We start from the raw sequence: 26606 nt of genomic DNA, 5'->3' as shown, positions 1-26606 counted from the left end.
GGGTTTTCCCTGACATCAGGTCTGAAGTTCCCACTTGGCAACTTCTACCAGTTGTTCGAGGTTTCTGCTTCCTGGGGACAGAGAAAACAAGCTAATCCCTCTTCCACACCCTTCCAGACACTTCATGTTCCCTCCGAGTCTTGACTTTTCCAATCCTTCAACAAATCTTCACCTGACAGGCACAAAGGTCCTGCAGCATCCAGGGTTCCCTCCTCTGGACACTTCTTAATAATGTCCTTACTAAGGGACAGGGGTCTTGGGAGGAAAGAAATAACAGTTTTGTGAAAATTTTATTTCCACTTTAAAAATACAGAATAATGGTAGGAGGCCATAGACTAGGAAGCTGATTATCCCGAAAGAGGAAGCCTGCTGAATCTGTGCCCTCACCTAAGCCCTAAAGCTTTTGGAAAAGAACTTACAGACATGGTTCTGCCTCCACCTTTGAGTAGCTGTTGTTGATGAGCCTAGGGTTCTCCACTTCTGTGACTGGGGAAGTTCAGGGGATGGAGAACATATGAACGTACCGGAGGCTCTCTGGGAATCTCCTATGATGCAGAGGATGTTGCTGTGAACCCCGCCTCCCCCTTCCCCAGGGCTCTCCAGAAATACTCATTGTAAGAGCTGTATAAGTGAGATGAAAAACTGAACCACTCTAGTGCAGCTGCCTAAAATCTGGTCATCTAAGTTTGATGTTCTTCAGCCCTGGGTGGGCCGTGGCCAGTGATTAAAAAGCTGTAGATGAGTCTGCTGCTTGCTCAAAATCAGTTTGGCCCAGGCCTTCTAAAGTCTGCACGGATATCTCCCAAAAAACCTTCCCATCCATCCTCTTCCCCTTTCCAGAAGTGTAGGAGACAGGGATGGCAACTCAGTGTAGCAGACAGTTCAGTGCCTGCTCTGTGCAGGACTCAGAAAGCACTTTGCCCAAACAGCTGTGTGAGGGAGGCCAGGATAAGAACATGGCGCTCCTAACACATAGAAAAACAAGAAAAGCAGAGGTTATACCTTTAACGTAACCTCCCTCACCTGATTGTTCAGAAGGGGGCCTCTGCGCTATGATCGAAAGCTTCAGAATGACCCGACCAAGAACACTGACGAAGGCAGAAGTCACCCTTAGGAGCCTGTGCAAACCAGGCCCTTCGGATACGGTGCAGAGGCAGACAGTGCCTGCCCTAGAGGCGTGGGGAACCCCTCGGCCACTTATAGTCTTACAAGAGTTACCCTAGAACCCTTAAAAGTCTGGTGACTTGCCCAGCATTTGTCATTGGCTGGTCTTGAACCCAGACTTCTCCAGCCACCCAGGCTGCTCTCTCATCCATTGGTCTGGGCTCCATCTCTTGCTTTTCTTTGTATCGCCAGCACTCGGCACATACGAGGCATTTAACCGACGCTTGTTGACTGCCCCATATTGCCTGTCACAAGGAGCTGTGATAATATTTGGGCTGGAAGGGACCTTAGAAATGATGTAGCCCGTGCCCTGCATTTTACAGATAAGGAAACAGGCCTAGAGATGTGAAGTGACTTGACCAGGCACAAAGGCATTGAGGAGCAGACTCCAGACACACCGCACCACACACCATGAGATGGCCACTGTTGGAGGGGATAAGGAGGTGATGACGTTTAATATCACAAGTGAATGACTCGTCCAGAACAGAAGCCTCAGAATTAGCCCGATCCCCTTTTAAACACTGCTGGGAAGTGCCATTCCTGCCCCAAGATCACCAAGGACCTGACTTGGCAATCGTCATCTAAAAGAAAAAAAACCTCCTTGGACTTCGCCTTGGATATCGAAGTGACAGCTCTGCATTAGAACCGTGGCATCATCAAGGCACCACCTCTCAGGTCCACCCGGGACCCAGGGCTCCTTGCCACTGAGGCTGTGCCACTTGGACTGTGCTAATTGATCTTCTTGGGCAGGGCAGCAGAGACCCGGGAACGGAGCCTCAGCAGGTCCAGGTGCACGTTCCTCTGCAGGATGGTGCTGCTGCACAACAGGGCCCCGTGCAGGGCCCCAAACAAACCACAGGTGAACACGTCCTGCCCTGGAAGGCAAAGGCAAGAGCAGGTCATGGGATGCTGGGGCAAGCAGGGCAGCCAGTCTGCTTCTCAGCCAGGGAACTTCCTGAGCTCTGGGAGAAGGTAAAGGACCCCTGGGCTCTCCACTGAGCTCTGCTCCCACCTCACTGCAGGACATGCTCTGTCCTTCTCTGGGGAAATCAGTGAGGGGCTGGGCAGGACAGCTGCTACTGAGTGAAGGTGCAGGAGGCACCAAGAGCTCAGAGACCCGGTCACTTAGTCAGTCCAATACCAGGAATCCAAAGAATTTGCCCAAGACTGGGGTTCTTCACTTGTTTTGTGGCATGGACCCATTGGCAGGCTAACACAGCCTGCGACCCCCTTCAAAGAATGTTTTTAAATTCATAAAGGAATGCCAATTATTTTATACCAATTATACTGAAATGTAGTCATCAACATGCTAAAAACAAGTTACTAGACTCCAGGTTAAGAAGCCCTGGTAGAGGGGCAGCTAAATGGTGCAGTGGATAGAGCACTGGCCCTGGATTCAGGAGGACCTGAGTTCAAATTTGACACTTGACACTTGACACTTAATAGCTGTGTGACCCTGGGCAAGTCACTTAACCCCAATTGCCTCACCACCACCCCCGCCCCCCCCCAAAAAGAAGCCCTGGTAGAGGCACCACAAATCAAAGCCTCTATCTTCTTCCCCCACCATCTCCCCAGCCTCCCCCAAGGATCCAGTAATGCCTTCTGCTCATAGAACTTTTTTTTGGTGAGGCAATTGGGGTTAAGTGACTTGCCCAGGGTCACACAGCTAGTAAGTGTTAAGTATCTGAGGCTGGATTTGAACTCAGGTCCTCCTGAATCCAGGGCCAGTGCTCTATCCACTGCGCCATCTAGCTGTCCCTGCTCATAGAACTTTAAAGACAGAGCCTGGGGAGGGATGGAGGGATGGCGGCGAAGAGCTGAGAGCCAAAGGGACGCAGAGGCGGCTCAAGTGCTAGCATAGTGAGGCATTATACCTGTAAGGTAGAGATTGGGGATGGGGCTCTGGGCCCGCATGGTGGCCGTGACATGGGGCTGGAGACGGTTCAGGTCATGGGCAACCCCATAGTTCTGTCCACGGGGGGCAGCCAGGAAGAACTGATGGCTGAGTGGACTCCCGACTGATACATTATGAACCTGAAGAGGTAAAGAAGAGGGTTGAGATGGAGAAATCCAATGGGGCCTCAGGCTCCATCATCCCCTCCCAAGGTGAGCTATCTGAGCCTCAGCTCCCCTCATGCCCAGGGGCTCTCCCGGCCCTATCCCTACACTGCACCTTTCCCTCCAGCTGAGGGTGCAGTTTCATCAACACAGACAAAGAAGCATCTAGGAAGGAGTCCTTCAGGGCCTCATATTCTCGCCCCCTCTTGCCCTGGGGCTCTTCCTTCCACTCTTCAAACCACTCATAGCGGGCAGGCAGCATCATGATCAGTGTGGATTGGTCTGAGGAAATAGAACTCTGGTCACTGTAGCTGGGGCTGGGCCCATGCTGGCCCTCTTCCCTTCCCCTCTTCCACGGCCTCTGACCCACCTGGGAACCTGTCCTTCCATGTTGGGTCTTTGGCTGATGCTGAGGTGATGAAGAAAAAGGGAATGTGTGCCACAGCCTTCTCCCTGGGTAGGGACAGGTAGCTCTCCATCCTGTGGGGAGGAAAGAAGAGATCAGCCTCATGACTGGGGTCTCTACAGCCTGGATCAGTGGAGCCCTCAAAGGAGGAATCCCACTCCCAGAGGTGGTGTCTTAACCCTCTCACAAGAAGAAGACAGGACACTTTGGTAGAAGGGGAGCTTGGCAGATTCCTGGGGTCCAAAAATGCTGCCAGAGACACCTTAAGTCAGACCAATGACTGATCCTGGCAACTAAGGGAAGAGGAAGCTGGCTTAGGAGATGGGAGGAAAAAAAGATGCAGGAGCTTCTGGAAGGAGGCCTGACCTCTAAGAGGGTGAGGGAGCAGCTGCAGAGTGGAGACCACGTCCCCATGAGTCATTTGGGACCCCTTCCCTGCCTGGGTTTTAGGAAAGAAGGAGAGGATCACAGGCCTCTCTCCTCCCAAAGGACTTACGCTTGGTCGACATCTGTGTCAAAGTAGACGTAACAGTTGTTGGCTTCCAGGCCTAGTTTTTTCCTGGAACCACGGAGGCAGATGTAGACACAGAGTGTAGACAGGCCATGGTGTGCCATTCCCAGCTGGGTCTGTATACCTGTCAAAAGGACCACAATGACCCCAGGATGCAGCAACAGATGGACAGCTGTGTTTGTGCACATGTGGCTACTGGCCACGGTGATTGATTCGGGGAAACCTACCCATCTCTCCTAGGGGACGTCATGCTCTCCAATTTTGCTCCTATTGGGGGTGTTGACGAGGGTCCTTTCCCTAGTGCCCCAAATGTCTCTCAGTAGCAACTTAGGAAGCTCTTCATTGTGTGCACTCTACCTCCTCTCTGTGTCTATATACTCTTCTTATCCCTAGAACCACGGCAACCCCTTTTTCCTTCTTCCTCCCCATTTCCTGGGTCATCTCCACTGCTTCTGTCAGCATTTTGTGTAGCTGATGCTTAGGTATGTATCTTAGCTTCTATACTCTTACTTCTCTAAAGCTGATTCACAGTTCCTACAGGATGGGATCAAATGAGATAAGAGCAGCAAAGTGCCTAGCATGGGCCTGGCACATAGTAGGTACTAAATAGATACTTAGTCCTTCTCTCCTTCCCTTAGTTTAACAGCAACTATTATACCGTCATTCTTTTAAACAAAGGAGCTTACTTAAACTGTGATAACAGAGAATACGATTTTTATTGTTTAAATTAGGAAGTTTCACATGCAAAAAGTCAATGCAGCTAGTTTAAAAGCAGGTAAGGTAGCACAGTAGATAGGAGTGCTATAAGACCTGAGTTCAAATGTGTCCTTAGGATAACTTACTAGCTTTGTGACCCTGGGCAAGTCATTTAACTTCTGTCTGCCTCATTTTCCTCAACTGTAAAATTATGATAATAATAGCACCTATCTCCCAGGATTATAATATTTGTAACGCACTTAGCTCAGTGCCTGGCACATAGTAGATGCTATATTGGAATGCTTATTCCCTTCCCCTACCCTTCCTTTCCTGTAATATCTCTAACAAAAATGTATCATCTAAAATCTACAGGAAATTGACACGAACATATAAGGCTAAGATCCATTCCCTAATAGATAAATGGTCAAAGGATATAAACTAAGTTTTCAAAAGAACTATCCACAGGGGCAGCTAGATGGTGCAGTGGATAAAGCACCAGCCCTGGAGTCAGGAGGACCTGAGTTCGAATCCGGCCTCAGACACTTCACACTTACTAGCTGTGTGACCCTGGGCAAGTCACTTAACCCCAATAGCCTCACCAAAAAAAAAAAATCAATCAATAAATCTTTAAAAAATAAAAAAAAGAACTATCCGCAAACATTTTTTTAAATGCCCCAAGTTATTGTGAGAGAAATGCAAATTAAAACAACTCTGAGGTACTGACAAACTAAATGAAATGGATGAATATTTACAAAACCATAAAATACCCAGATTAAAAGACAAGGAATTAAAGGACTTAACCCAATTTTAGAAAAAGAAGTTTAACAAGCCATAAGTGAACTCTCAAAGAAAAATAAAATTAAGGACTAGGTGGATTTTCAAGTTATTTCTACCAGGCATTTAAGGGATGCTTAATTCTAATACTACATGAACTGTTTGGGAGGGGGAACAAAAGGAAAAGAAGGGGACTGTCAAACTACTTCTTTGACAGAAATATGGTCTTGATAGCAGGGAGAGTCAAAACAGAAAACGAAAGCTATAGACCAATATTCCTAATGAATACTGGTGTAAACAGTTAAAATGAAGCATTGAGGGGGCAGCCAGGTGGCGCAGTGGATAGAGCACGACCCTGGATTCAGGAGGACCTGAGTTCAAACCCGGCCTCAGACACTTGACACTTAACTAGCTGTGTGACCCTGGGCAAGTCGCTTAACCCCCATTGCCTCACCCCCCAAAAAATTAATTAATTAAAATAAAGCATTGGTAAGGACGCTACAGCAACATATCACTGTGTGCACTAGAGACTATGAATGCAGTAGAATCAGCCTGCACCCATCCTAGGAAGGTTATCCATGGTTGGTGCAATATTGTGAAAACTATAAACATAACAGACTATTAATAACAAGAACAATTAAAATCACAATTACATCAATAATTGAAGGAAAAACTTTTGATAAAATGCAGAACCTATTCCCGAGCCCCGCCCCATGGCCTCCCCCCAGCCCAAGGAACGAATAGAGGTTCCCTTAATATAAGTGATATTGATCTAAAGCCTAGAGCCAGCATTGTTTATCATGGGGATATCCGAGGTGTCTTTCTGACCAGATTCAGTGTAAAGCAAGTATGTCCATTAGTCAGTCGGGCTATAAATATCAAGCTCTTACTGTGTGCCAGGCACTATGTTCAATTCTGGAGGATACAAAGAAAGACAAAAGACAGCCCCTGCCCTCGAGAGGCTGACAGTCTAATGGGAGAGACAAGAAGTAAACACACACATATAAAAAGGATATATACAGACACACAGGAAGTGATGAATGGAGGGAAGGCACCAGAATGAAGGGGCTTTGGGGAGGGCTTCTTGTAGAAAGTGAGATTTTAGCTGGGACTTGAAGGAAGCCAGGAAATCCCAGAGGAGCAGATGAGGAGGGAGAATGTAGCGTACATGAAGAACAGCCAGGGAAAATGCCTGCGGTCGGGAGATAGTGGGTCTAGTTTGTGGAACAGCAAGGAAGGGGGATCACTGATCAAAAAATAAATGCAAGGGGGCAGCTAGGTGGCACAGTGGATAAAGCACTGGCCCTGGATTCAGGGGGACCTGAGTTCAAATCTAGCCTCAGATACTCGACACCAGCTGTGCGATCCTGGGCAAGTCACTTAACCCTCATTGCCCTGCAAATAATAATAATAATAATAAATGCAGGGTTGTATGGTGTAAGAAGATTGGAAAGTTGGGGAGAGGAACTAGGCTATGAAGGGCTTTGAGTGCAAAACTGGATTTTAGATTTGATCCTGGAGGTGATAGGGAACCACTGAAGTGTACTGAGGAGTGACCTGGTCAGACCTTCACTTTAAGAAATCACTTTGATGGCTGAGTTATGGATGTACTTTAGTTAATGAGGTATTTTTTTTGTTTGGTTGGGTTTTTTTGTGGGGCAATGAGGGTTAAGTGACTCACCCAGGGTCACACAGCTAGTGTCAAGTGTCTGAGGCTGGATTTGAACTCAGGTCCGCCTGAATCCAGGGTTGGTGCTTTATCCACTGCACCACCTAGCTGCCTGTGGATGTACTTTAGAGGGTAGACCATGGACAGGCTGACCAACCAGCAAGCTGTAGCAGTATTCCAGGTGTGAGGTAATGAAGGCCTGCACCTGGCTGGTGGCAATTTCACAGAAGAGAAGGGGACGTATTGGGAAGATGCTAAAAAGACTAAAATCAACAGGCCTTGGTGATAAGTTGGATGGGGTGGGAGGTATGAGAATGAGGTGTCAAGGATGACACTTGGGTTGTGAGCCTGGGGGACTGGGAGACAGAGATAGGGTAGGTTTGGGAAAGTGTAGGGGGAAAGGTAGTGAGTTCTGTTTTGGACATGTTGAGTTTAAGGGGTCTGTAGACAGGAGATGGAACCAAGAAAGCTGAGTGGTAAGAAGTAATACAGTGACCTCCAGACAATCTATAAAATGTAGCAGATCTAATCCTGAATAGAGTAATCCAGGAAAAATTGCTGTGAGTCATCTGTCCAACCCAGCTCAGCATAAGAAGACAGACATGGAGGTCGACAGACCCTGGACATGGGAAGCAGAGCAAGAGGAGATCCTAGACCCATTCTAGGGCACTGTAATGGGGACAGGAGTGGACTAGCAGTTTGGTTGCACGCTATCCCGTTCCAGATCACAGATCCAAGAAGGATTGTAAAGGGCATTCCTGGGTAGGGAGGTGGGGGGGGGGTACCAAGAAAAGAGGGAGTTTAGAAGCCAGCAGCAATAGTGTGGCTCAGAGCCCAGGTACACACATCCTCAGCCTGTCCCCAATATCTTGGAACAACACAACACTCAATACCCCAAGAAAGCAGCAACAGAACCAGTCCTGACCTTACAGAAGCACTACAGAACATTGAGTCCAAAGTCAGGAAGTAGGCTGGAAGAATGAGCAGACAAAAAAAATAATAATAATCCCACCACAAGTTGACATTTAAACAAACAAGGTGGGGACTGGATGTGGGGTGGGGGGAGGAGCTAATATTTGAACCTCACTCTCACCTGAACTGGTCAAAAGAAGGAAGAACACACACACCCAGAGTTGGGTACAGAAGTACATTTCACTTAACGGGGACTTAGGAAGGAAAGGGGGGAATTAAGGAGAAGGGGACATTAAAGAAGGAATTAGTTCTAAGCAAAGCAAACTCTCAGGATGCATAAAAAAATTTTACAGTTCTTTTTGAGGTGGCAAAGAATGGAAATCTGAGGGTGTACGTACAAATTGGAGATTAGATGAACCAATTATAGTATATAAATGTGATAGAATACTGTCGTGCTGAAAACTTACCAGTGTAATGACCAACCATGATTCCAGATGACCAATGATGAAACATGCCACCCACCTCCTGATAGAGGTGAAGGATTTAAAAGGAAGAATGAGATAATTGGGGTTTTTTTTTTTTTGACATGCCTATTGTTTAGATCAACCATATGTGTTTGTTACGGTTTCATTTTTCGTGTCTTGTCAGTTGTGGAGGGGAGGAGTGGGGCACAATACTGGAAAGGGGAGAAGGCAGATATTGGCTGATTAAAAATATAATTTTTATTCTTAAAAAAAAGATATCTCGGGGGTAGCTAGATGGCGCAGTGGTTAAAGCGCTGGCCCTGGATTCAGGAGGACCTGAGTTCAAATCCGGCCTCAGACACTTGACACTTACTAGCTGTGTGACCCTGGGCAAGTCACTTAACCCCCATTGTCCTGCAAAAAAACCAAAAAGATATCTCTAGGACATCCAAATCAAGATGTCCAATAGGTAGTTAGAGATACAAGCCTGGAGGGCAGTAGAGCGGTTGGGCTGGATGCGGAGATAAAAGAATCATCACTATAGAGATGCTAATTGAGTTCGTGAGAACTGAGGAGACCACCAAGTGAAATACTTTAGAGAAGCCAGAATGGAGCCCTGTGGGACACCCACAGTAAATGGGTGTGACCTGGAGGAAAATCTAGCAAAGGACACTGGAAGGAAGGGTCACTTAGGTAGGAGGGGGACCAGGAGTTCTCTAAAAACCTATAAAGAAGAAAATATCGAGAAGAGGGTGACCAACAGGGTCAAAGGCTGCAGAGAGGATTAAGAAGAGGCCAGTGAGGGCACGGCTAGGTGGCGTAGTGGATAAAGCACCGGCCCTGGATTCAAGAGGACCTGAGTTCAAATCTGGCTTCAGACACTTGACACTAGCTGTGTGACCTTGGGCAAGTCACTTAACCCCCATTGCCTGGCGAAAAGAAAAGAAAAGAAGAAGCCAGTGGACTGGGCAATGAAGGGGTGAGTGTGGCTATAACTGTTAATATGTGTGGTAGTGGTAGCTGCAATGACTGGTGGCAAGGCTTCTAGGTGCTCCAGGTGGGAGCTAGAGACATTAAGCTCTGCCCAGGTCCCTTGCCACAGACACTACCCAGACATAGACCCCAGCAACAGAGATATCAACCTGAATTCCCCTAACAGAAGTCTGCTGTCAGATACTATGACAGCTGTACCTGTGGATACAGAGACTGCTAGGACAACAATTCCTAAGAGCTCATTATGGCAGATCCTCAGAGCCAGAGAGACACTGTGGACAGCTGAAGAGGAAGCTGAGCCTGACTCCCCTGGCTAGACTGAAACAGAATCTCCCAAAGAATTGACATGATGCCTATTAAAAAAAAAACATCTGAGACTTTTGGAGAGTGGAATGAGAAATGGGCACACCTTTACAAGAAGATTCAGCAAACTCCCAGGCAGGACAGAAAACTTCAGCTGCCCGGTCCAATGTAGGATCTGCCATCAGCCTGAAGCATGGACAGATGAAGAACTCTGCAATCTTCAAGTCTGTCAAAGATAGAGTTGGGACCATAAAGTCAAGAGTTGTCAATGGCAGGGAAAATGATGGAGACATTTTTCCTTCACCAACAGGAATTAGTGATAAACCTCTGCAGGATTATGCTTTTTTTTTTTTTTTTTTGCAGTGCAATGAGGGTTAAGTGACTTTCACAGGGTCACACAGCTAGTAAGTGTCAAGTGTCTGAGGTCAGATTTGAACTCAGGTCTTTCTGAATCCAGGGGCCGGTGCTTTATCCGCTATGCCACCTAGCTGCCCCTTATGCTTCCCTTCTATATCCCTTTGAAGCTTTACTCCACCACAGAATGAGTTCAAGAAACCCCTCAACTCATCCTGAGCAATTCTAGAAAAAATCAACATGATCATTCAAACTAGGAAATGGACAGAGTCCTGTTTGGCCAGTTCGTATCCATACATAAGTTGACACTTGCCATGGGACTTTAGTAAAACAGAGAGCAAAATGTTTTTATGTACAGATATTAAGCACTCAGGTTTGTGGATGAAATGGACCACTGCACTGTTCTTCCTGGGGGCACTCTTTAAATAGACAGAGTCACAGCCTAAACTCTCATTTGGAAACCACTATAGCCAAGCTGAATGCCCAACTCTGTTTCTGTTTAGGAATGGAAAGAAGTAGAATCATGAAACAAACTCTGAAAACTTAGTTCTTTTTTCCCCCTCCGTCAGTTTCTGAAAGCTCATTTAAGTAACCTAGAAGATTCTAACTAGCTCAGGTGTTTCCCTGCCAAATGATGACCAAAATGTGAAACTGTTCCTTTTTTCTGTTCCTCCCTGCCCCCACCAAAGGAAACTGTAACAAGCAGCTGTCTGGTGGTTAAGCTAATGCTCTAGCTTTAACAACAATGAAAAAAAAATCTTGATTTTCCAAATGTGATGGACTTTCAAAAAAGCAAAACTAGACAAAGCATTTTTAGCCTCATATTAGGACAACAGTACTATCTTGTACCATCAAACCAAAAACACAAGCCTTACATCCCCTCTGGCTTTACTTGTTTATCTTTTTATGTAAAGAAACTGGGGTTTCTAAATCTGGGTTTTGAGCAGTGTGGCTTTGCAATTAACGCTTGTGGCCACATGCCTGTGAGTGTGTATGAAAGTTGCTTCTCTATTCTTCTCTGAATGGCTAGAGCGGCTCCTGGTAGGTTCCTGCCTTAACTAATACAGAATCACCAATGAAAGATAAATCTTTATCTTAAGCAACTTTTAAATGAGAACAGCTCATCCCCCTGTCCTACTAGCCAGTCTACTTCTGAATTAGGCCAGAGAATTGTACATTACTGGTCAGTAAATCTGAAACTACCATTGTTTACAATACGTATAATTCAGAAAATATACTTGATGAGAAGCAAGACTGTACTTTCCTCAAGACAAGCTGGAATTGGATGGAAATTTTGGTTGGGATTAGTAGGAACCTATTTGGGGATTTTATTAACTTCCTAATAGCAGTATTTTTCCGGAGCTATGAAACTTTCTTTTTCTTTTCCATTTGAAAAATGTGGCTTTTGGCATCTTCTCTCAAGGCAGTTTTCCTGCCTAATGTGAGGCTTGATTTTGAGGGTGAAGTTTTGTGCCTTATTAGCTCTCAGCACTGGAATTAAAATCTGTTTGCTTGAATACATATTAATTCAATTTTGCTGACTGAACAACCATAATGCTCTCCCTGCTCTAGAGAAGCAAGTTCTGAAACCCCAGTATCTGCTTATCCATCCAAATGCCCTTTGGGGAGGCTGAATTCCATTCAATGTTAGGAGGTACTCTGCAGTGTCCTTTTATCTGGTTTTATTAAATTGTCTGGAAGGAAACAGTGAGAAGAAGTAAGATAGTACTCTTTCTTCTCCTTAAACTAGATATTGGGTACTTATCACTGAATTATTCCTTTCAGGGTTAAAAACAAATTAACAGGGGCAGCTAGGTGGCACAGTGGATAAAGCACCGGCCCTGGATTCAGGAGGACCTGAGTTCAAATGTGGCCTCAGACACTTGACACTTACTAGCTGTGTGACCCTGGGCAAGTCACTTAACCCTCACTGCCCTGGAAAAGAAAAAACTTTTTTCTTTTAAATGAACAGACAAAAAAGGAGGTCATCGGTAATTCTGGAGGGAGATGAGGTCAGAAGCCAGGAAGTTAAAGAGAGTGGGAGGAGAAGCTGAGGCTCCTATTATAGATGACCTTCTTAAGGAGTTTAGCTACAAAAGGCAGAAGAAACATGTGATAATAGAGGGAAGACAGGTCAAATAAGTTTTTTTGAAGATGGGGGAATCATAGGCATGTTTGTAGGCAATAGGGAAGGAGCCAGTAGACAGGGAGAGATTGAGCAATAATGGAGTGGGAAATGATAAAAGGGGCAGTGACCATTATTATTCGATAAACTGCTAGAAATGGGAGCTATAGCAATAAAAAAAGAAGGAGAATTTCAGGGAATAAGCATAAGCAAAAAGGAAACAAAATGATCACTTTTTACACAAAATATTTATTTAGCAAACCCTATAGAATCAACTAAAAAACTAATTGAAACAATTAACAACTTCAGCAAAGTTGCTGGTTATAAAATAAGCCCACATAAATCATCAGCATTTCTGTATATTACCAACAAAATCCAGTAGGAAGAGAAAGAAAGAGAAAATCTACTTAAAATAACTGCAGAAATTATGAGATACATGCGTGTCTTCTTACTGAGACACATGCAGGAAATACATGAACACAATTACAAAAGAGTCTTTATGCAAAGCCATATCTGAATAATTGGAGAAATATTAATTTCTCATGGGTAGGCTGAGCCAAAATTAAAACAACAACAAACAGTACTACCTAAGTTAATTTACTTATTTTGTATCATGCCAAACAAGCTACCAAAAGTAATTCTATGTAGCTAGGAAAAATAGTAACAAAATTCATCTGGAAGAAAAAAAGTTCAAGAATTTCAAGGAAATTAATGAAAAAAAGTGGGAAAGAATGGAGATTTCAAACTATGTTATAAAACCACAATAATCAGAGCAATTTGGTTCTCAGTAAGAAATAGAAAGGTTGATCAGTAAGTATATGATATTTAGAAGTAAATGAACATAATTGCCTAGTGTTTGGTAAACTCAAAGATCTTAGCTTTAGTGGAGTGGGGTGGAGAACTCACTGACAAAAACTGTTAGCAAAATAAGAAAGTCTGGGAGAACCTAGATGGAGACTAACATTCATACTGTATACCAAGATAAGCTTCAAGCAGATACATACATGATGGACATAAATCAATTAGAATAGCAAAGAAAAAATTAACTGGCAAATCTATGGAAAAGGGAAAAGTTTATGACCAAAGATGAGATGGAGAAGTTCAAGGTTGGAAAAATGGACAATTTTGACTATATGAAATGAAAGGTTTTTACATAAAACTAATACAGCAAAAATTAGAAAGGAAGGAGGTAAATGGACAAAAAAAAACCCTTTGTATCAAATTTCAGAGATAAAGGTCTCATTTTTAAGATATATAGGGAATTTATTCAAATTTATAAGTAGAGCCATTCCCCAAATGATAAATGGTCAAATATTATGAATAGGCAGTTTTCACAGGAAGAAATCCAGGCTCTCAATAGTCATATTAGGGGCACTAGGTAGCACAGTGGATAGAGCAGCAGCCCTGGAGTCAGGAGGACCTAAATTCAAATCCAGCCTCAGACACTTGACACTTACCAGCTGTGTGACCCTGGGCAAGTCACTTAACCCCAATTGCCTCACCCCCACCCCCGCCAAAATAGTCATATTAAAAATGCTCTGCATCACCAATAATTATAGAAATGCAAATTAAAATAACTCTGAGGTATAACTCACACCCATTAAATGAATGAAGTTGATTTAAAAAAATAAAAATGACAAAAGCTGGAGGGACTGTGGGCGCATTAAGGCACTGTTGATGGAACTGTGAAATGATCAGTAGAAAGTAATTTGGATCATTCTAGAAAGTAATTTGGAAGTATGTCCCAAATTTATTTAAACTATACATATTCTTTGACCCAGCAATACAGCTAGTAGGTCTATACTTCAAAGAGATCAAAAAAGGGGGAAAGGATCCACATATAAAAAATATTTATAGCAGCATTTTTGTGGTGATAGAGAATTGGAAATGGGATACCCATCAATTGGGGAACGGTTGGACAGGTTGTAGCATATGAATACTATTGTGCTATAAGAAAGGATGAAGGCGATGGTTTCAGAGATGCTTAAGACTCGTATGAGCTGATGCAAAACAAACTGAGTAGAACCAAGAGAACAATTTGTACAAATACTGACAATATTGTAAAGACAGTTCCATTGCTCTTTGGATGCAGCCTAAGGTGACCAGCCCTGCAAATCTGAGCTTGACCATAAGTGAAAAAATATGAACATTAAAAATAAAGAGGTGTTTAAAATATTCTTATAAAGAATATCAGAGGCAGAATCAAGATGGCATAGTGAAAGGCGTTTGTTGGGGTTTTTTGTTTGTTTGTTTGTTTCCTAATTCACCGAGCACACTTCCCCCACAACGATCTAGAAAATGCTCCAGACCAAATTCTGATCAGGAAAGTCAAGAAAAAAATAATAGTGAGTCATTTTTTTTTTAATGGGCCAGGGCAGTTTAGGAAGACTGACAGAGAAGTCTTTGGATTATTGGGGCAGGCAGGGGCTGGCCAGCAGCTTGAGTCAATAGTGAGGATGGGGAGCATTCCACTACTGAGGGATGGAAAGGGAATTGAAATAGAGAACCAGGGCAGGAAGCCCCAGGGCAGAATGAGATCACAGGGGACCCCTGAACTAGAGTTTCGAGCAGGAACAGATGTCTTCTGCCAGTTCTGTTGCCCATTACCCAGTTCCATATCACAGAAGAAGGACAGAGAGGAGCAATTGCAAGCGAATGGTGCCCTAGCTGCAAACTGAGCAAGGAACAAGTTCTAGAAATAGAACTGTGTGGCTCTGAGCCCAGAAGCAGTGTAGCCACTAGGTTTTAACATGTAGTCACATACAAAAGCCCATAGTGGAATAACCAAAACCAAAGAGGAGCCAGCAGTTCGGTCCATCTGAACCTACAGAACCCCCAGGGGGGCTAACAGTGACAGAATCCAGCAGTAGTCTATTGAAAGTCAGCTACAAACAAGACAACAGACTCAACTTGCAGAGCTCAGACCAGGAGTACGACCAGCACTGTCCACAGAACATACCAGTTTAGAAGCATAGAGAACTTGCAGGCCCTCAGACTGAGTTGTGAAAGCAACAGAAAGAAAGAAAAGGACAGAAGCTAAGGCCAGATATCACACAAACCCACAGAGTACTACGTTAAGAGTAGAAGGGGGGAAATCCAATATTAGAAACACATTGAGAAAAATGATCTAAACCTATAACTTTAAATGTTAATGTATTAAACAGTCTGATAAAATGAAAAAGAGTAACAGATTGCATAAGAATGCAAAACTCTACAATTTGTTGCTTACGAGAGGCTCATTTTAAAAACACACATACATAGAATAAAACTGAGAGGCTGGAAAAAATTTACCTTAAATGATTTTTTTTTTTTTTAGTATTTTTAGTGAGGCAATTGGGGTTAAGTGACTTGTCCAGGGTCACATAGCTAGTAAATGTTAAGTGTCTGGGGTCAGATTTGAACTCAGGTACTCCTGACTCCAGGGCCGGTGCTCTATCCACTGTGCCACCTAGCTGCCCCTTAAATGAATTTTTAAAAGTCGGAGTTGTAATTATGCTATATGACAAAACATGAACAAACTTTCAAAAACTAAAAAGGGATAAACAAGGAATCAAAATTATGCTGAAAGGAACCGGACAACAACTCGATATCAGTATTAAGTTTATAAGCTCCAAATGCATTACCATTCATAAAGAAAACATTAACTGAGCTACAAGATTATATAGACAGTAACACGTTAGTAGCAAGAGACTTCAGTTTTCCTCAGTTTTGGGTAAGTCTAAGATGAAGATAAACAAAAGGGAAAATGTAAGTGTACAAATTGTTGGAGAAACTAGAGCTTCAAGACTTTTGGCCTTGGGGCAGCTAGGTAGCCCAGTGGATAAAGCACTGGTCCTGGATTCAGGAGGACCTGAGTTCAAATGTGACCTCAGACACTTGACACTTACTAGCTATGTTACCCTGGGCAAGTCACTTAACCCTCATTGCCCTCCCCCCTCTTCTAAATTGGATTGCAAAAAAATATAAATATTTCACAAAACTCTTAAGAAAACTGACCATGTGTTAGGACACAGATATTGCAAACAAAAGTAAAGAGACAGAAATGCATATATCCTTTACAGACCATACATAACACAATGAAAATAGTTGTGGGTTCAGGATCTACAAACAAAAGATGGAAACCCAAGTGGATACTTAACAATGTAATCCTAAATGACAAGTAGGTCAAAGAACAAATCACAGAAACAACAATTATGTGAAAGAACACGATAATGATGAAACAATATGTCAAACTTTCTCTGATGCAGCTAAAGGAATCCTCAGCAGAAACATTGTAGCTCTACAAATACCCATTGACAAAACAGAAAAAGAGAGGACTAGTAGCACCTAAAATTTAGAAAGCCAACAAATAAACAAACCAAAAATTAACACAGAGGAGGAAATGCAAAAAAATAAAATGAGAAACTGGAAACAACAAAACAACCCCCCATAAATAAAACTAAAAGCTGTTTCTTTGAAAAGACTAATAAAATTGAGACATCTTTAAGATAATCTGATTAAAAAGGAGAGGGCAGAAAATCAAGTCAATGAAATTAGCAAATGAACAAGATAAAATCACAGCAAAACCAGAAGAAATAAAAAGAATAGTAAAAAGAATATATTATACACAGTTATATGCTAACAAAACTGCCTCACCAAAAAAATGTTACATTGCCTCCTCTTCTCCCTTTCTGGCATCACTGTTGTGATGTTGTGTTTGCTGAACAAAGCAGACTCACACAGTGGCGGGTTTCAAAATGCATGGCTGGCTCTCCATCTTGTGTTCATTGCCTTGCCATTGTATTCTTTTTTTTTTGGTGGGGCAATGAGGGTTAAGTGACTTGCCCAGGGTCACATAGCTAGTAAGTGTCAAGTGTCTGAGGTCGGATTTCAACTCAGGTCTTATTGAATCCAGGGCTGGTGCTTTATCCACTGTGCCACCTAGCTGCCCCTTGTATGCGTTCTTTATATTTATTATCCACATATATTTATATGAGTACTTGTCTCCTAAATTCCTTGTCAGTATGGATTATTTCATCATTAGATTTATATTCCCAAAAGGGAAGAGCTTAATAAATACTGACATAGGATGGGTTTTGTAACGATTGGAATGACACCACCTGCTGGAGACTTACTGTAGAAGAGTTCCACCCATGAAGCGAAGGTCTTTGAGGGCAAGACCAGGAGTCTTTTCTTTGGCATCAGGAAGTGACGTTGGGTAGTGGGAGGAAGAAGGAAGAGACTGGCGCTCTGTCTCGGGCTCTTTTTCCTGAGGATGCTGGTAGAGAGTGGAGCTAGAAATGTGCTCTCCCTTTAATAGATAGAAATCTAGGCCTTTCTCTCTCTACCAAATTCTTATTCTCCTTAACAAATGCTTAAAAGTCTAACTCTTGCTAAAGCTTATAATTTATTGGCAACCACTCATTAGATATTTTAGACAGTTTAGCTAGAATTTTAGCCCTTAACAGTTTGTAACTTATATCAGAGGCAATAGAGAGCCATCAATGCTTCTTGGATGAGGCAGTGGCCATACACAGACAGGAAGCAGGAAAACCAGAATTTAAATCCACCATTTTGGTTGCAACTCCCATTCTGTCTCCACCAAGACAGCCATGCAAGAGGAAAGGGAGAAACTGTTGGGAAACAGGCAGTATTATCAAGGAAGGAGAGGGCAAGAAAGCCTGAAAAAATGGAGAAACAAAGCAAGAGAAAAGAAAGTTGTCATCCCTTCCCTGGGCATCAGCCAAAGCATAAATACTTCACCTGGGAATGGGCTTGTAGGGAGTCAGAAATCAGAATAGGTATTCTCCCATTTCCAAAATAAGGAGGGACGATGGGACACTTAGGAAAGAGAGCAGAGCACTCAGCTGACTTGCTTTAAGATGAGGCATCATGGTTGGCATGGAACTAATGGCTTTTACCTGGTAAACAGCGGGCTTTCTCAGGCAATAAGCGCTCATAGGTATTAAATATTCCCGCATTGGAGATCACAATGGGGGAAAGGATGTTCACCAGCCCTTTGTCCTTCTTCACCCTGACACCTGCAGAACAGAGGAGACTAGATGAAGTCTGGAGAGCACAGGTGCCTTTGGAGCAGGGAGGGGAAGGCTCCAGGACCTCCCAAGGATTCTGGTTCTAGAGCAAAAAAGTCTGAGGACCCTCCCCGCCCCCAACACTGCCTCTCCTGGGCCTTCTTTTTCTCCCATATCAAAGGGCCCACCCGGTTCTCTTTTAGGCAGCTAGGATCGCCAACAAAATTGTAAAGTAGGTGAAGTTTTCTGAGTCCCAGCTTCCCCATTCTGGAGCCAGTCTACCCCTCCCCATGAGATCTAAATCTCTTCCCTATTCTCTAATTCTTCATTCCCCTTGGTATAAGAAGTATAAATGACTGCTAACAGCTTTAAGTATTAGGCTTTCCCTAGGGATCAGTTTGCATATTAATAGGTCTCAAAGCTTTTTTTTTTTTTTTTTTTAGTGAAGCAATTGGGGTTAAGTGACTTGCCTAGGGTCACACAGCTAGTAAGTGTTAAGTGTCTGAGGCCGGATTTGAACTCAGGTACTCCTGACTCCAGGGCCGGTGCTCTATCCACTGCGCCATCTAGCTGCCCTGGTCTCAAAGCTTTAAGGGGATGACTAAAGCTCCCGCAGTAGAATAATTTTTTTTGTCTTTTTTTTGTCTTTTTTTTGTCTTGCTGGGGCAATGAGGGTTAATTGTCAAGTGTTGGGGAGAGAAATGAGGACTTCCCAGTATGGAACCACTATCCTGTGGGTTAGCTTTTTTATTTTATTTTAATAAAAGTATTTTATTATTTTCCAGTTACATGTAAGCATAGTTTTCAACATTCGTTTTCATAGGATTTTTAGTTTCAATTTTTTCTCCCACCCTCCCTCCTCCCTGTGGGTTAGCTTTGATAGAGCTGTGTGACTACCCAGCTATAGACTCAGGAGACCTGCCCTAGCCTTAGCAAGCAGCTGCCCACCACAAACCCTACCAACAGGTGTAGAATCATGTCGTTTCATCTTCCTACCAGGGTGGCCCAATGCCTGAACAGGGCACCCAGCTAGCTACAACCTTGGCATAGTTGAAAGGTGTTGGGGCAGCTAGATGGCGAAATGGATAAAGCACCGGCCCTGGATTCAGGAATACCTGAGTTCAAATCCGGCCTCAGACACTTAACACTTGCTAGCTGTGTGACCTCGGGCAAGTCACTTAACCCCAATTGCCTCACTAAAAAAAAAAAAAAAAAAAAAGGTGTCCCCAGGATGTCACCCTGGTTGACAATCTCCCCAACAGCCCTCTCACTGATGCTACAAATGCACCACTGGAACAAAATTCTTTGCCCTTAAAGGAAAGAAGGAACGGGCGGGGGGTGGGGGGGTGGAGGTTAATACATTCATTTAATTAACTATGGAAACAACAGCGTGAGTTACCTTGAGTCTTTCCTAAGTAAGAGTTGAACAGTTTTTGCTCTGAGGGATATATGGGGAGGAGAGAAAGACACACTCAGCACAGGATGCCTTTCTTTGTTTCCCAGCATTTAGCACGAAGCCCAGCACAGAGAAAGTGCTAAATTGAATGCGTGTTGACTGATTGACAATCCACACAGCCAGAAAGGGGGGCCCAGAATGAGGGACACTTAAATAAGGAGTGGTGGGATTAGATGTGCCTTGCAGGGTGTTAAAAAGACAGGCATGGGGTAAGTGTGCAGGAAATTAAATTTTATTTTGCAATTTTGCTTGAAGCTAATCCTGTTCCATTCTGCTGAAGACCTCCCTTATAAACCTACGGCCTTTCCAGAGACACTAAAAAGAGATGATGTGATGGGAGCCACGCCCACCTCACACCACCCACTCGCTCAACCCCTTCCCACCTCCCCATGCAGTGAGTGGCCGTCTCCTAGTTTGGTAAAGATGTTGCAGGTCTTTTATCCTTGTCCTTGAGTCTTCCCATTCTGCTGATGCTTCCTCCCTACAACACACCCCTCCCTTAGCCTCCTTCATGCTGCACTCTGCTGATATCCTTCTCCCGCACTTATCCCTTCCTCCTCCCACTAATGACTGTGGACAAATTCCAAGGGTTCTAGCCTCACCCTCCATCCTTTTTCCTCCTTGGTGAAGTCAGCTACTTCTAATGTTCCAATCATCATTTCCAGGAAGATTACTTCCAAATTGATATGTCCAGCCCCCATCCTTCTTGAGTATAAGATCTCTTTTGGTTGTCTAAAATTCAACATTACCAAATGCAGACACATCTTCCTCCAATGAATCCTCTTCCTCCTCCCTAAATCTGCCCCTAAATGCTCTGTTTGGTCAATAGCACCAGGTCTGAAAAACCACTGTCTTCTATAACTCACCCGTCCTTGTTGAACCCCCACACGAAATCCAGTCAAGGTTCAGCCAACAAAACAGTCAGAACCAGCTGTTCTCCCTGTTTCTCTTCCCAATCCTACTTATTGCTGTCAGAGAGACCGTCCTGAGGTACATCATGACTGTGATTTCCCCCTTCAAAAGCCTCCTGTGGCCCACTATGGCCTCCAGCACAATCCAAACTCCCAGCTTTGAAAGTAAAAGCTCTTAAGAAGCGGGACCCAACTTACCTTTGCAGGCTGCTGTTGCTACTATTACTGATGCTACTGAAGCTTCAGGCACTGAGGCCCAACCTAGATAATAATAGCTAGTCTTTCTGTATAGAGCTCTTCAAGGTTTGCAAAGTGCTTTACACATTACCTCAATCCATCCTCATAACAGCTCTGCTATTCTTATTCTCTTTTTACGGGTAAGGAAACTGAGGCAAAGGAGGTTAAGTTATAGGTCACATATTTCATAAATGTCTAAACCAGAATTCACACTCAGATCTTCCTGCCTCAGTTTCCTGAATACATGGTACTTTTCCTGCCTGTGCTCACACAGTGCCCTAGAACACCCTCTCCATGTTCCCTGCCTGCCCCATACTGCAAATGGCTCCTCTTCCATCCAGCCGTGTCTCTGCCTCTCCAGTGGCGTCTCACACATTCTATCCTGCATCACAGTCAGTTTGCAGACCCAGCCTCGGCTTGCCCTGACCTCCTGGTGCTGCCTTTTCTTCATTTCTGTGTCTGACCCAGTGCCTGCCCCAGTGCGCCCTCGCTCCCCTTCAATGCTCAAAATCAGTTGGACACACGGGTGCCTGAATGTTCTGTCGTGTCTCCCAGACACAAGACTACAGCCCCCCACTACTGCTCCAGAGGGGGCCACCCTAAGAACGTCTTCCTTTTTCAATGCCCTGCCCCCACCAATTCAAACAAGGTAGAAGAGGGTACCTGTGACCCCCAGCTCTCACCACAGGCTCTTCCAGCTGAATCCAGCAGCATGCTCTCCACTGTTGCCCTGGCAAGGACCGCACCCCCAGCCCGCTGAATCACAGGGATGAGGTGGAAAGCGATTTCACTAGAGCCTCCGAGAGGGTAAAATGCCCCATCCAGGAAGTGGTGGGTTAGTAAGGCGTGCATAGAGAAGCTGGAGTTCTTTGGGGTCATGCCTGGGAGGGGAGAAAAGTGAGTACTCAGCCTGGGATAGACATGGAGGAGCCTGCCCTGCGGATCCTGAGTGGACCAGAGGCCCTGGATCTCATCTTCCCCAGGACCCGGTGTGGTGGTCCAGGGCCTGGCCCTTGGGTGATCTCTGGGGCAGCAGGTGAGTCCTCCCTTCTCAGGAAGCTAATGGCTGCATGTCTAAAGAGAGCAGCAGACAAGAACATGGAATGCTGAAGACTCCCTCAGGGTCAGCTGCCATGTTCACAGGCTCCCAAAGGGCTCGGATCGAAATCTCATTATTTATGTTCAGCAAAGCAAGAAGAAGAAGCCAAGAGAGCAGCAGCCCGCCCATGCACAACCCCCCCCCCCTGCTCCCTTTACCTCAGTATCCCCAAGGCCCAGGGTCCATACCATAGGCGGGACAGATGTAGCTGAGCACAGCTTTGAGCTCCTGGGAAGCCGGCAGCTGGTTGAGCACCTCTGCCAAGCTCTGAGTGGCTGCTCTCAAGAAAGGGGAGAAAAAGGCCAGCACCCCCAACCTGTCCAGCAGCCTCACCACTGGCAAAGGGAGGATCTTCAACAGGATCATGTGAGAGGATCCTCTTGCTACCTCCTGGGGAAAGAAAGGAGCCCAGGGAGAAAGAGGTCTTACTGTGTCCCTGCCCCTGAGGCCCTGGGGACATGGGCCAGATTCCAGTCACCGGTCTGGGCAAGGGGTCTCCTCTAAATGAAATCGGGGTCCTCCTCAAGCATTGCTTAGAAAGACAGATTTGCATCTGGAACATTAGGCTCATTAATCCTTAATTTAGGAAGAACCAGTGCTGGCCCCAGGGGAACAGTGACCTGAGCCCTGCCCTGGGGCACGTAGGAGTCTGTGTCAGGGTTTCCCACCACTCCTCTGGGCTCCTCTCCCCTTTCATGGCCCCATCCCATTGGTCCTATGCCCCCAGACTGTGCCCCTCCCCCTCTGACTGCCCACAGACCACAGAAGGCTCATTCTCCACAGCTGTGTTCAATGCTCCCAACCCGTCCTGAGCCTCCTTCCCTCCATCAACCCTCACCTGCCCCTATCCCCTTTCTCCAGGGCCCTGGGTGGTGACAGGAGCTGATCCAATAAACTAGAGCCTACAAGGTTTGTTTAATGATGGTGGTGGTGGTGGTAATGGTAACAATAGCATTTCTTTTTTCTTTTTTTTTTTTTGTAGGGCAATGAGGGTTAAGTGACTTGCCCAGGGTCACACAGCTAATAAGTGCCAAGTGTCTGAAACTGGATTTGAACTCAGGTTCTCCTGAATCCAGGGCCAGTGCTCTATCCACTGCACCACCCAGTTGCCCCCTAATAATAGCATTTCTATGGCACCTACTGAGTGCCAGGCCCAGGGCTAAGTGTATTATCTCATGTGAGCCTCATAATGACCCTGGGAGGTAGGTGCTACTATAAGTCCCATTTTACAGATGAGGAAACTGAGGCAAGCAGCAGACATTAAGTGACTTGCTGGGTGCTACAGACTTAGCTGCCCACCTCTGCCAGATACTGTGTTGGTGTCTTAGGGGGAGGCCTCAGAGCTTGTAAAGGAGGAAATCCCTGAGCCAATGGCACCTGAGTGCCAGGCCAACCTCCCATGGCCTGGGGAGATGATGAGAAGCAGCAGGGCCAGGACTTGTGCCACTGCCCAGTCTATACCCTCCCCCTGCAGGTAAGTAAGTGTTGGCCCTGCCTGGGTCTCTGCAGGTGTGGAGGAGCCTCCCAGGCAAGGCAGTCTCACCTTCACCTTCTTCATGTACTTGTCTATGGCGGCTTCTTCATCAGGAAACTTTTCCTTGAGGCCCTGAACATAGGCTTTCTCCCCAGAGTACATGGGGAACTCCCTTCTGCCGTTGGGTCCTTCCAACACCATGATGTCAAATGGGGAACCCAGGTAAGCCCAATCCAGCTGCCCCTCTGTGATCTGGTCCAGGAAGAAGCGGCAAAAGCTTCCCTTTTTCAACTCCCCAACATAGTGGATTCCTGTCAAACAGTGGTTAGGGAATGTGGGGTTCCCCCTCAGGAGGTAGAAAAAGGAAACAGTTACGTGAAAATACCTAGAAACCTCCAAATCTCCTTCACATAGAACCCCATGCTAAGCGGGCAGTAGAGAGAAAGTTCATTTCCATGGTGATCCTGGCCACCTCCCCTACTCCAAGAAAATTTCTACTGTGTTTGAACACCTAGTCCCTCCCCAGGCTCCCTTTACCTGTGTCAAACTCCAGGCCATCCCGGCCAAAGGTATGACAACAGCCCCCTGCCGTCGTGTGCTGCTCCAGCACCAGGACCCGTTTCCCAGCTTTGGCTAGGACAGCAGCTACTGCCAGGCCCCCAATGCCACTCCCGATCACCACGGCATCCAGCTGGTTTGGTACTCGCTCGTCTGAGAAAGCTGCAACCCAAGGAAGGGAGGGAAGGGGTCAGCTTTTCAGACAGTGCCCATAAGGAGGAAGTGGGAACCACGGAGATACACTCGAGCGATTAGAAAAAGCACGAGGCCAGAATGGCCTTTGAGCCTGTCTCAGGCTGTGGTGGGAAGGAGGCATCATCCAATCAGCTAGACCTGAACGAACAGACTACACAGGAAGCTGAGTAGAAAGGTGAAGCTAGAGCTGGAGCCCGAGCAACAGTGACTCAGGATGGGGAACCCTGGACTGTGGTATCAGAGAGAAAGAAAGAGTATGTACATCTACTCTGGGACCAGTGGGACAGAACGGAAGGGCTCGCCGGCAGAGAAGGGGCCTCGCACCTCCTGGGTTCTGCCCAAACACTCAGCCGAGATCTTGGGTCATCCCCAAATGTCCTTCGATGACAGATAGTCTATACCAGTGAGAGCACTGGGAAAGGAAGAAGGCTTCGTAACGGTCCCATGAGACTGCCCAGTGCCAAAGACTGGAGTAGGACAGAGCTGCACATGGCTTCCTTGCAAATCTTCAACAATCAAGAATCTATTAAGGACCTACCATGTGCCAGGCATTGTGCTAAACACGAAGGATACAAAGAAAGGCAAAAACGTGTCCCTGCCTTTAAGAAGCTTATAAGCTAATGGTGGAGACAGATATAGAGAGGAGGGCCCAGGACAGAACCCTGTGAGATGTCAACATTTAGAGGGCATGAAAGGGAGGCGGATCCAGCAGGGGGGAGACTGAGAAGGAGCTGTCAGAGAGGTAGGAGGAGAACCAGGAGAGAAGAGAGTATCAAAGAAATGAGGCTGATCAAGTGTCCAAGGCTACAGAGACGACAAGGAGGATGAGGATTAAGAAAAGGCCACTGCTCTCCCTGACATATTACTTTTATTATGGTGATGTCCCACTCCAATTCATAACTGAACAATAATCCCCTCCACAGCGTCAATTGCTCCTTTGGACAAGGAAGGAGAGCCCACAGCCTCCTGAGGAGGCAATCCCACTTAGGAACATATAAAGTGCCTCTCTTCTACTTCCATCCATCGTTCCTAGTTCTAACCTCTGAGGCCAAGCAGGGCAAAGCAAATCCCTCTTTCACATACCCTTTCAAATACATGAAATCATTGACAATGTGTCACCCTCTCCCCCAGGGAAGGGAAGGAAGGGAACAAGCACCTATCATGTGCCAGGAACTGGGCTGAGTGCTTCACAGATATCTCCTTTGATTCTCACAATGACCCTCAGAGGGAGGTGCTGCTATTATCTCCTTCCTCCACAGATGAGGAAACTGAAACAGGACAAGGTTAAGTGGCTTACCCAAGGTCACACAGCTAGTAAGTGTCTGAGGCTGGATTTGAACCTTGGCCAACCAAGTGGTAAGCCTCCCCACCTCAGCTAGGCAGGGCCTCAGTTTAGGAGGACTTGGCAAAGGTTCCAACCCACTGGTATAGCCTTCAAGAGCCCAGGGTCATCTCCATGCCATGGTTTAAAGAAAAAGGGAGGCGGACAAAGAATATAGAATCACAGTTTGGAAGCTTGAAGGGATCCTAGATCTACTACAATCCTCTCATTTTACAGATGAGAAAACTGGGGCAGTATGGAAAAGTAGAGTGGATAGAGTGCTGAATTGGGAGCCAGGAAGACTGGTCTGACAGTTTGCCTGATGTGTAACCAGGGATGAATCACTTAAGCTCTCTGAACCTCAGTGTCCTTGTTTGTAAAATGGGGTAGGAGTAGATGGCCTCTGAGACCCCCTTTCAGTTCTAAGTCTGGATCCTATTGAGATAAGTTGTCTGTGGTCAACCAGGTAGTGAGTATCCCAGCCGGGATTTGAACCCAGTTCTCTTGATTCCAAAATCCAGCCCTCTTTCTATCACGTCCCAGAACCTGGTAAAACACAAGGTGTCCCAAAAGTCTGAGTGCAGTTTTAAGCTATTAAACCTATACTACCTTATTTATTCCAGCTGTAATTTAAGGTATTAAAGTTCAAAACTTCACTGAGACTTTGGGGACATCCTGGACAGGAATATACACAGATGTTTAAAGACTTCAAAGAACCTCCTAGTCAGTTAATCAATAAGCATTTATTAAGCACCTACTGCATGCCTATCACTGTGCCTTTAAGTGATGGGAGTTCAAAGAAAGGCAAAAACACCATCCCTGTCCTCAAGGAGTTCACAGTCTAAGGGAAGAGATAGCACACAAACGATTATGTGCAGCCAAGATATAGTCGGAGGAGATGGCAGGTCATCTGGA

At 45.4% G+C, this 26606-nt stretch overlaps 1 protein-coding gene across 2 annotated transcripts in view; it reads right to left on the bottom strand.

Annotated features, from left to right (window-relative positions):
• Positions 1–1669: 1669 nt before the first annotated feature.
• LOC122741353 (all-trans-retinol 13,14-reductase-like) overlaps positions 1670–26606 on the bottom strand; it is a 34011-nt gene continuing 9074 nt past the window's right edge. For both annotated transcript variants that reach the window (XM_043984732.1, XM_043984731.1), the window contains 10 exons: positions 24155–24337; positions 23687–23928; positions 22332–22533; positions 21728–21925; positions 18330–18449; positions 4125–4263; positions 3593–3702; positions 3338–3504; positions 3039–3198; positions 1670–2039 (listed from right to left, as the gene is read on the bottom strand). In XM_043984732.1, the coding sequence (XP_043840667.1) occupies positions 1894–2039; positions 3039–3198; positions 3338–3504; positions 3593–3702; positions 4125–4263; positions 18330–18449; positions 21728–21925; positions 22332–22533; positions 23687–23928; positions 24155–24337 (1667 nt within the window). In that variant the 3' untranslated portion in view covers positions 1670–1893. The remainder of the gene's footprint in view (positions 2040–3038; positions 3199–3337; positions 3505–3592; positions 3703–4124; positions 4264–18329; positions 18450–21727; positions 21926–22331; positions 22534–23686; positions 23929–24154; positions 24338–26606) is intronic.

This window comes from Dromiciops gliroides, chromosome 2, assembly GCF_019393635.1.
Source record: "Dromiciops gliroides isolate mDroGli1 chromosome 2, mDroGli1.pri, whole genome shotgun sequence".
In the NCBI taxonomy this organism is placed as follows: Eukaryota; Metazoa; Chordata; class Mammalia; order Microbiotheria; family Microbiotheriidae; genus Dromiciops; species Dromiciops gliroides.
Note: the sequence above shows the minus strand (reverse complement) of the source record. Positions and strands in the feature narration are given on the sequence as shown.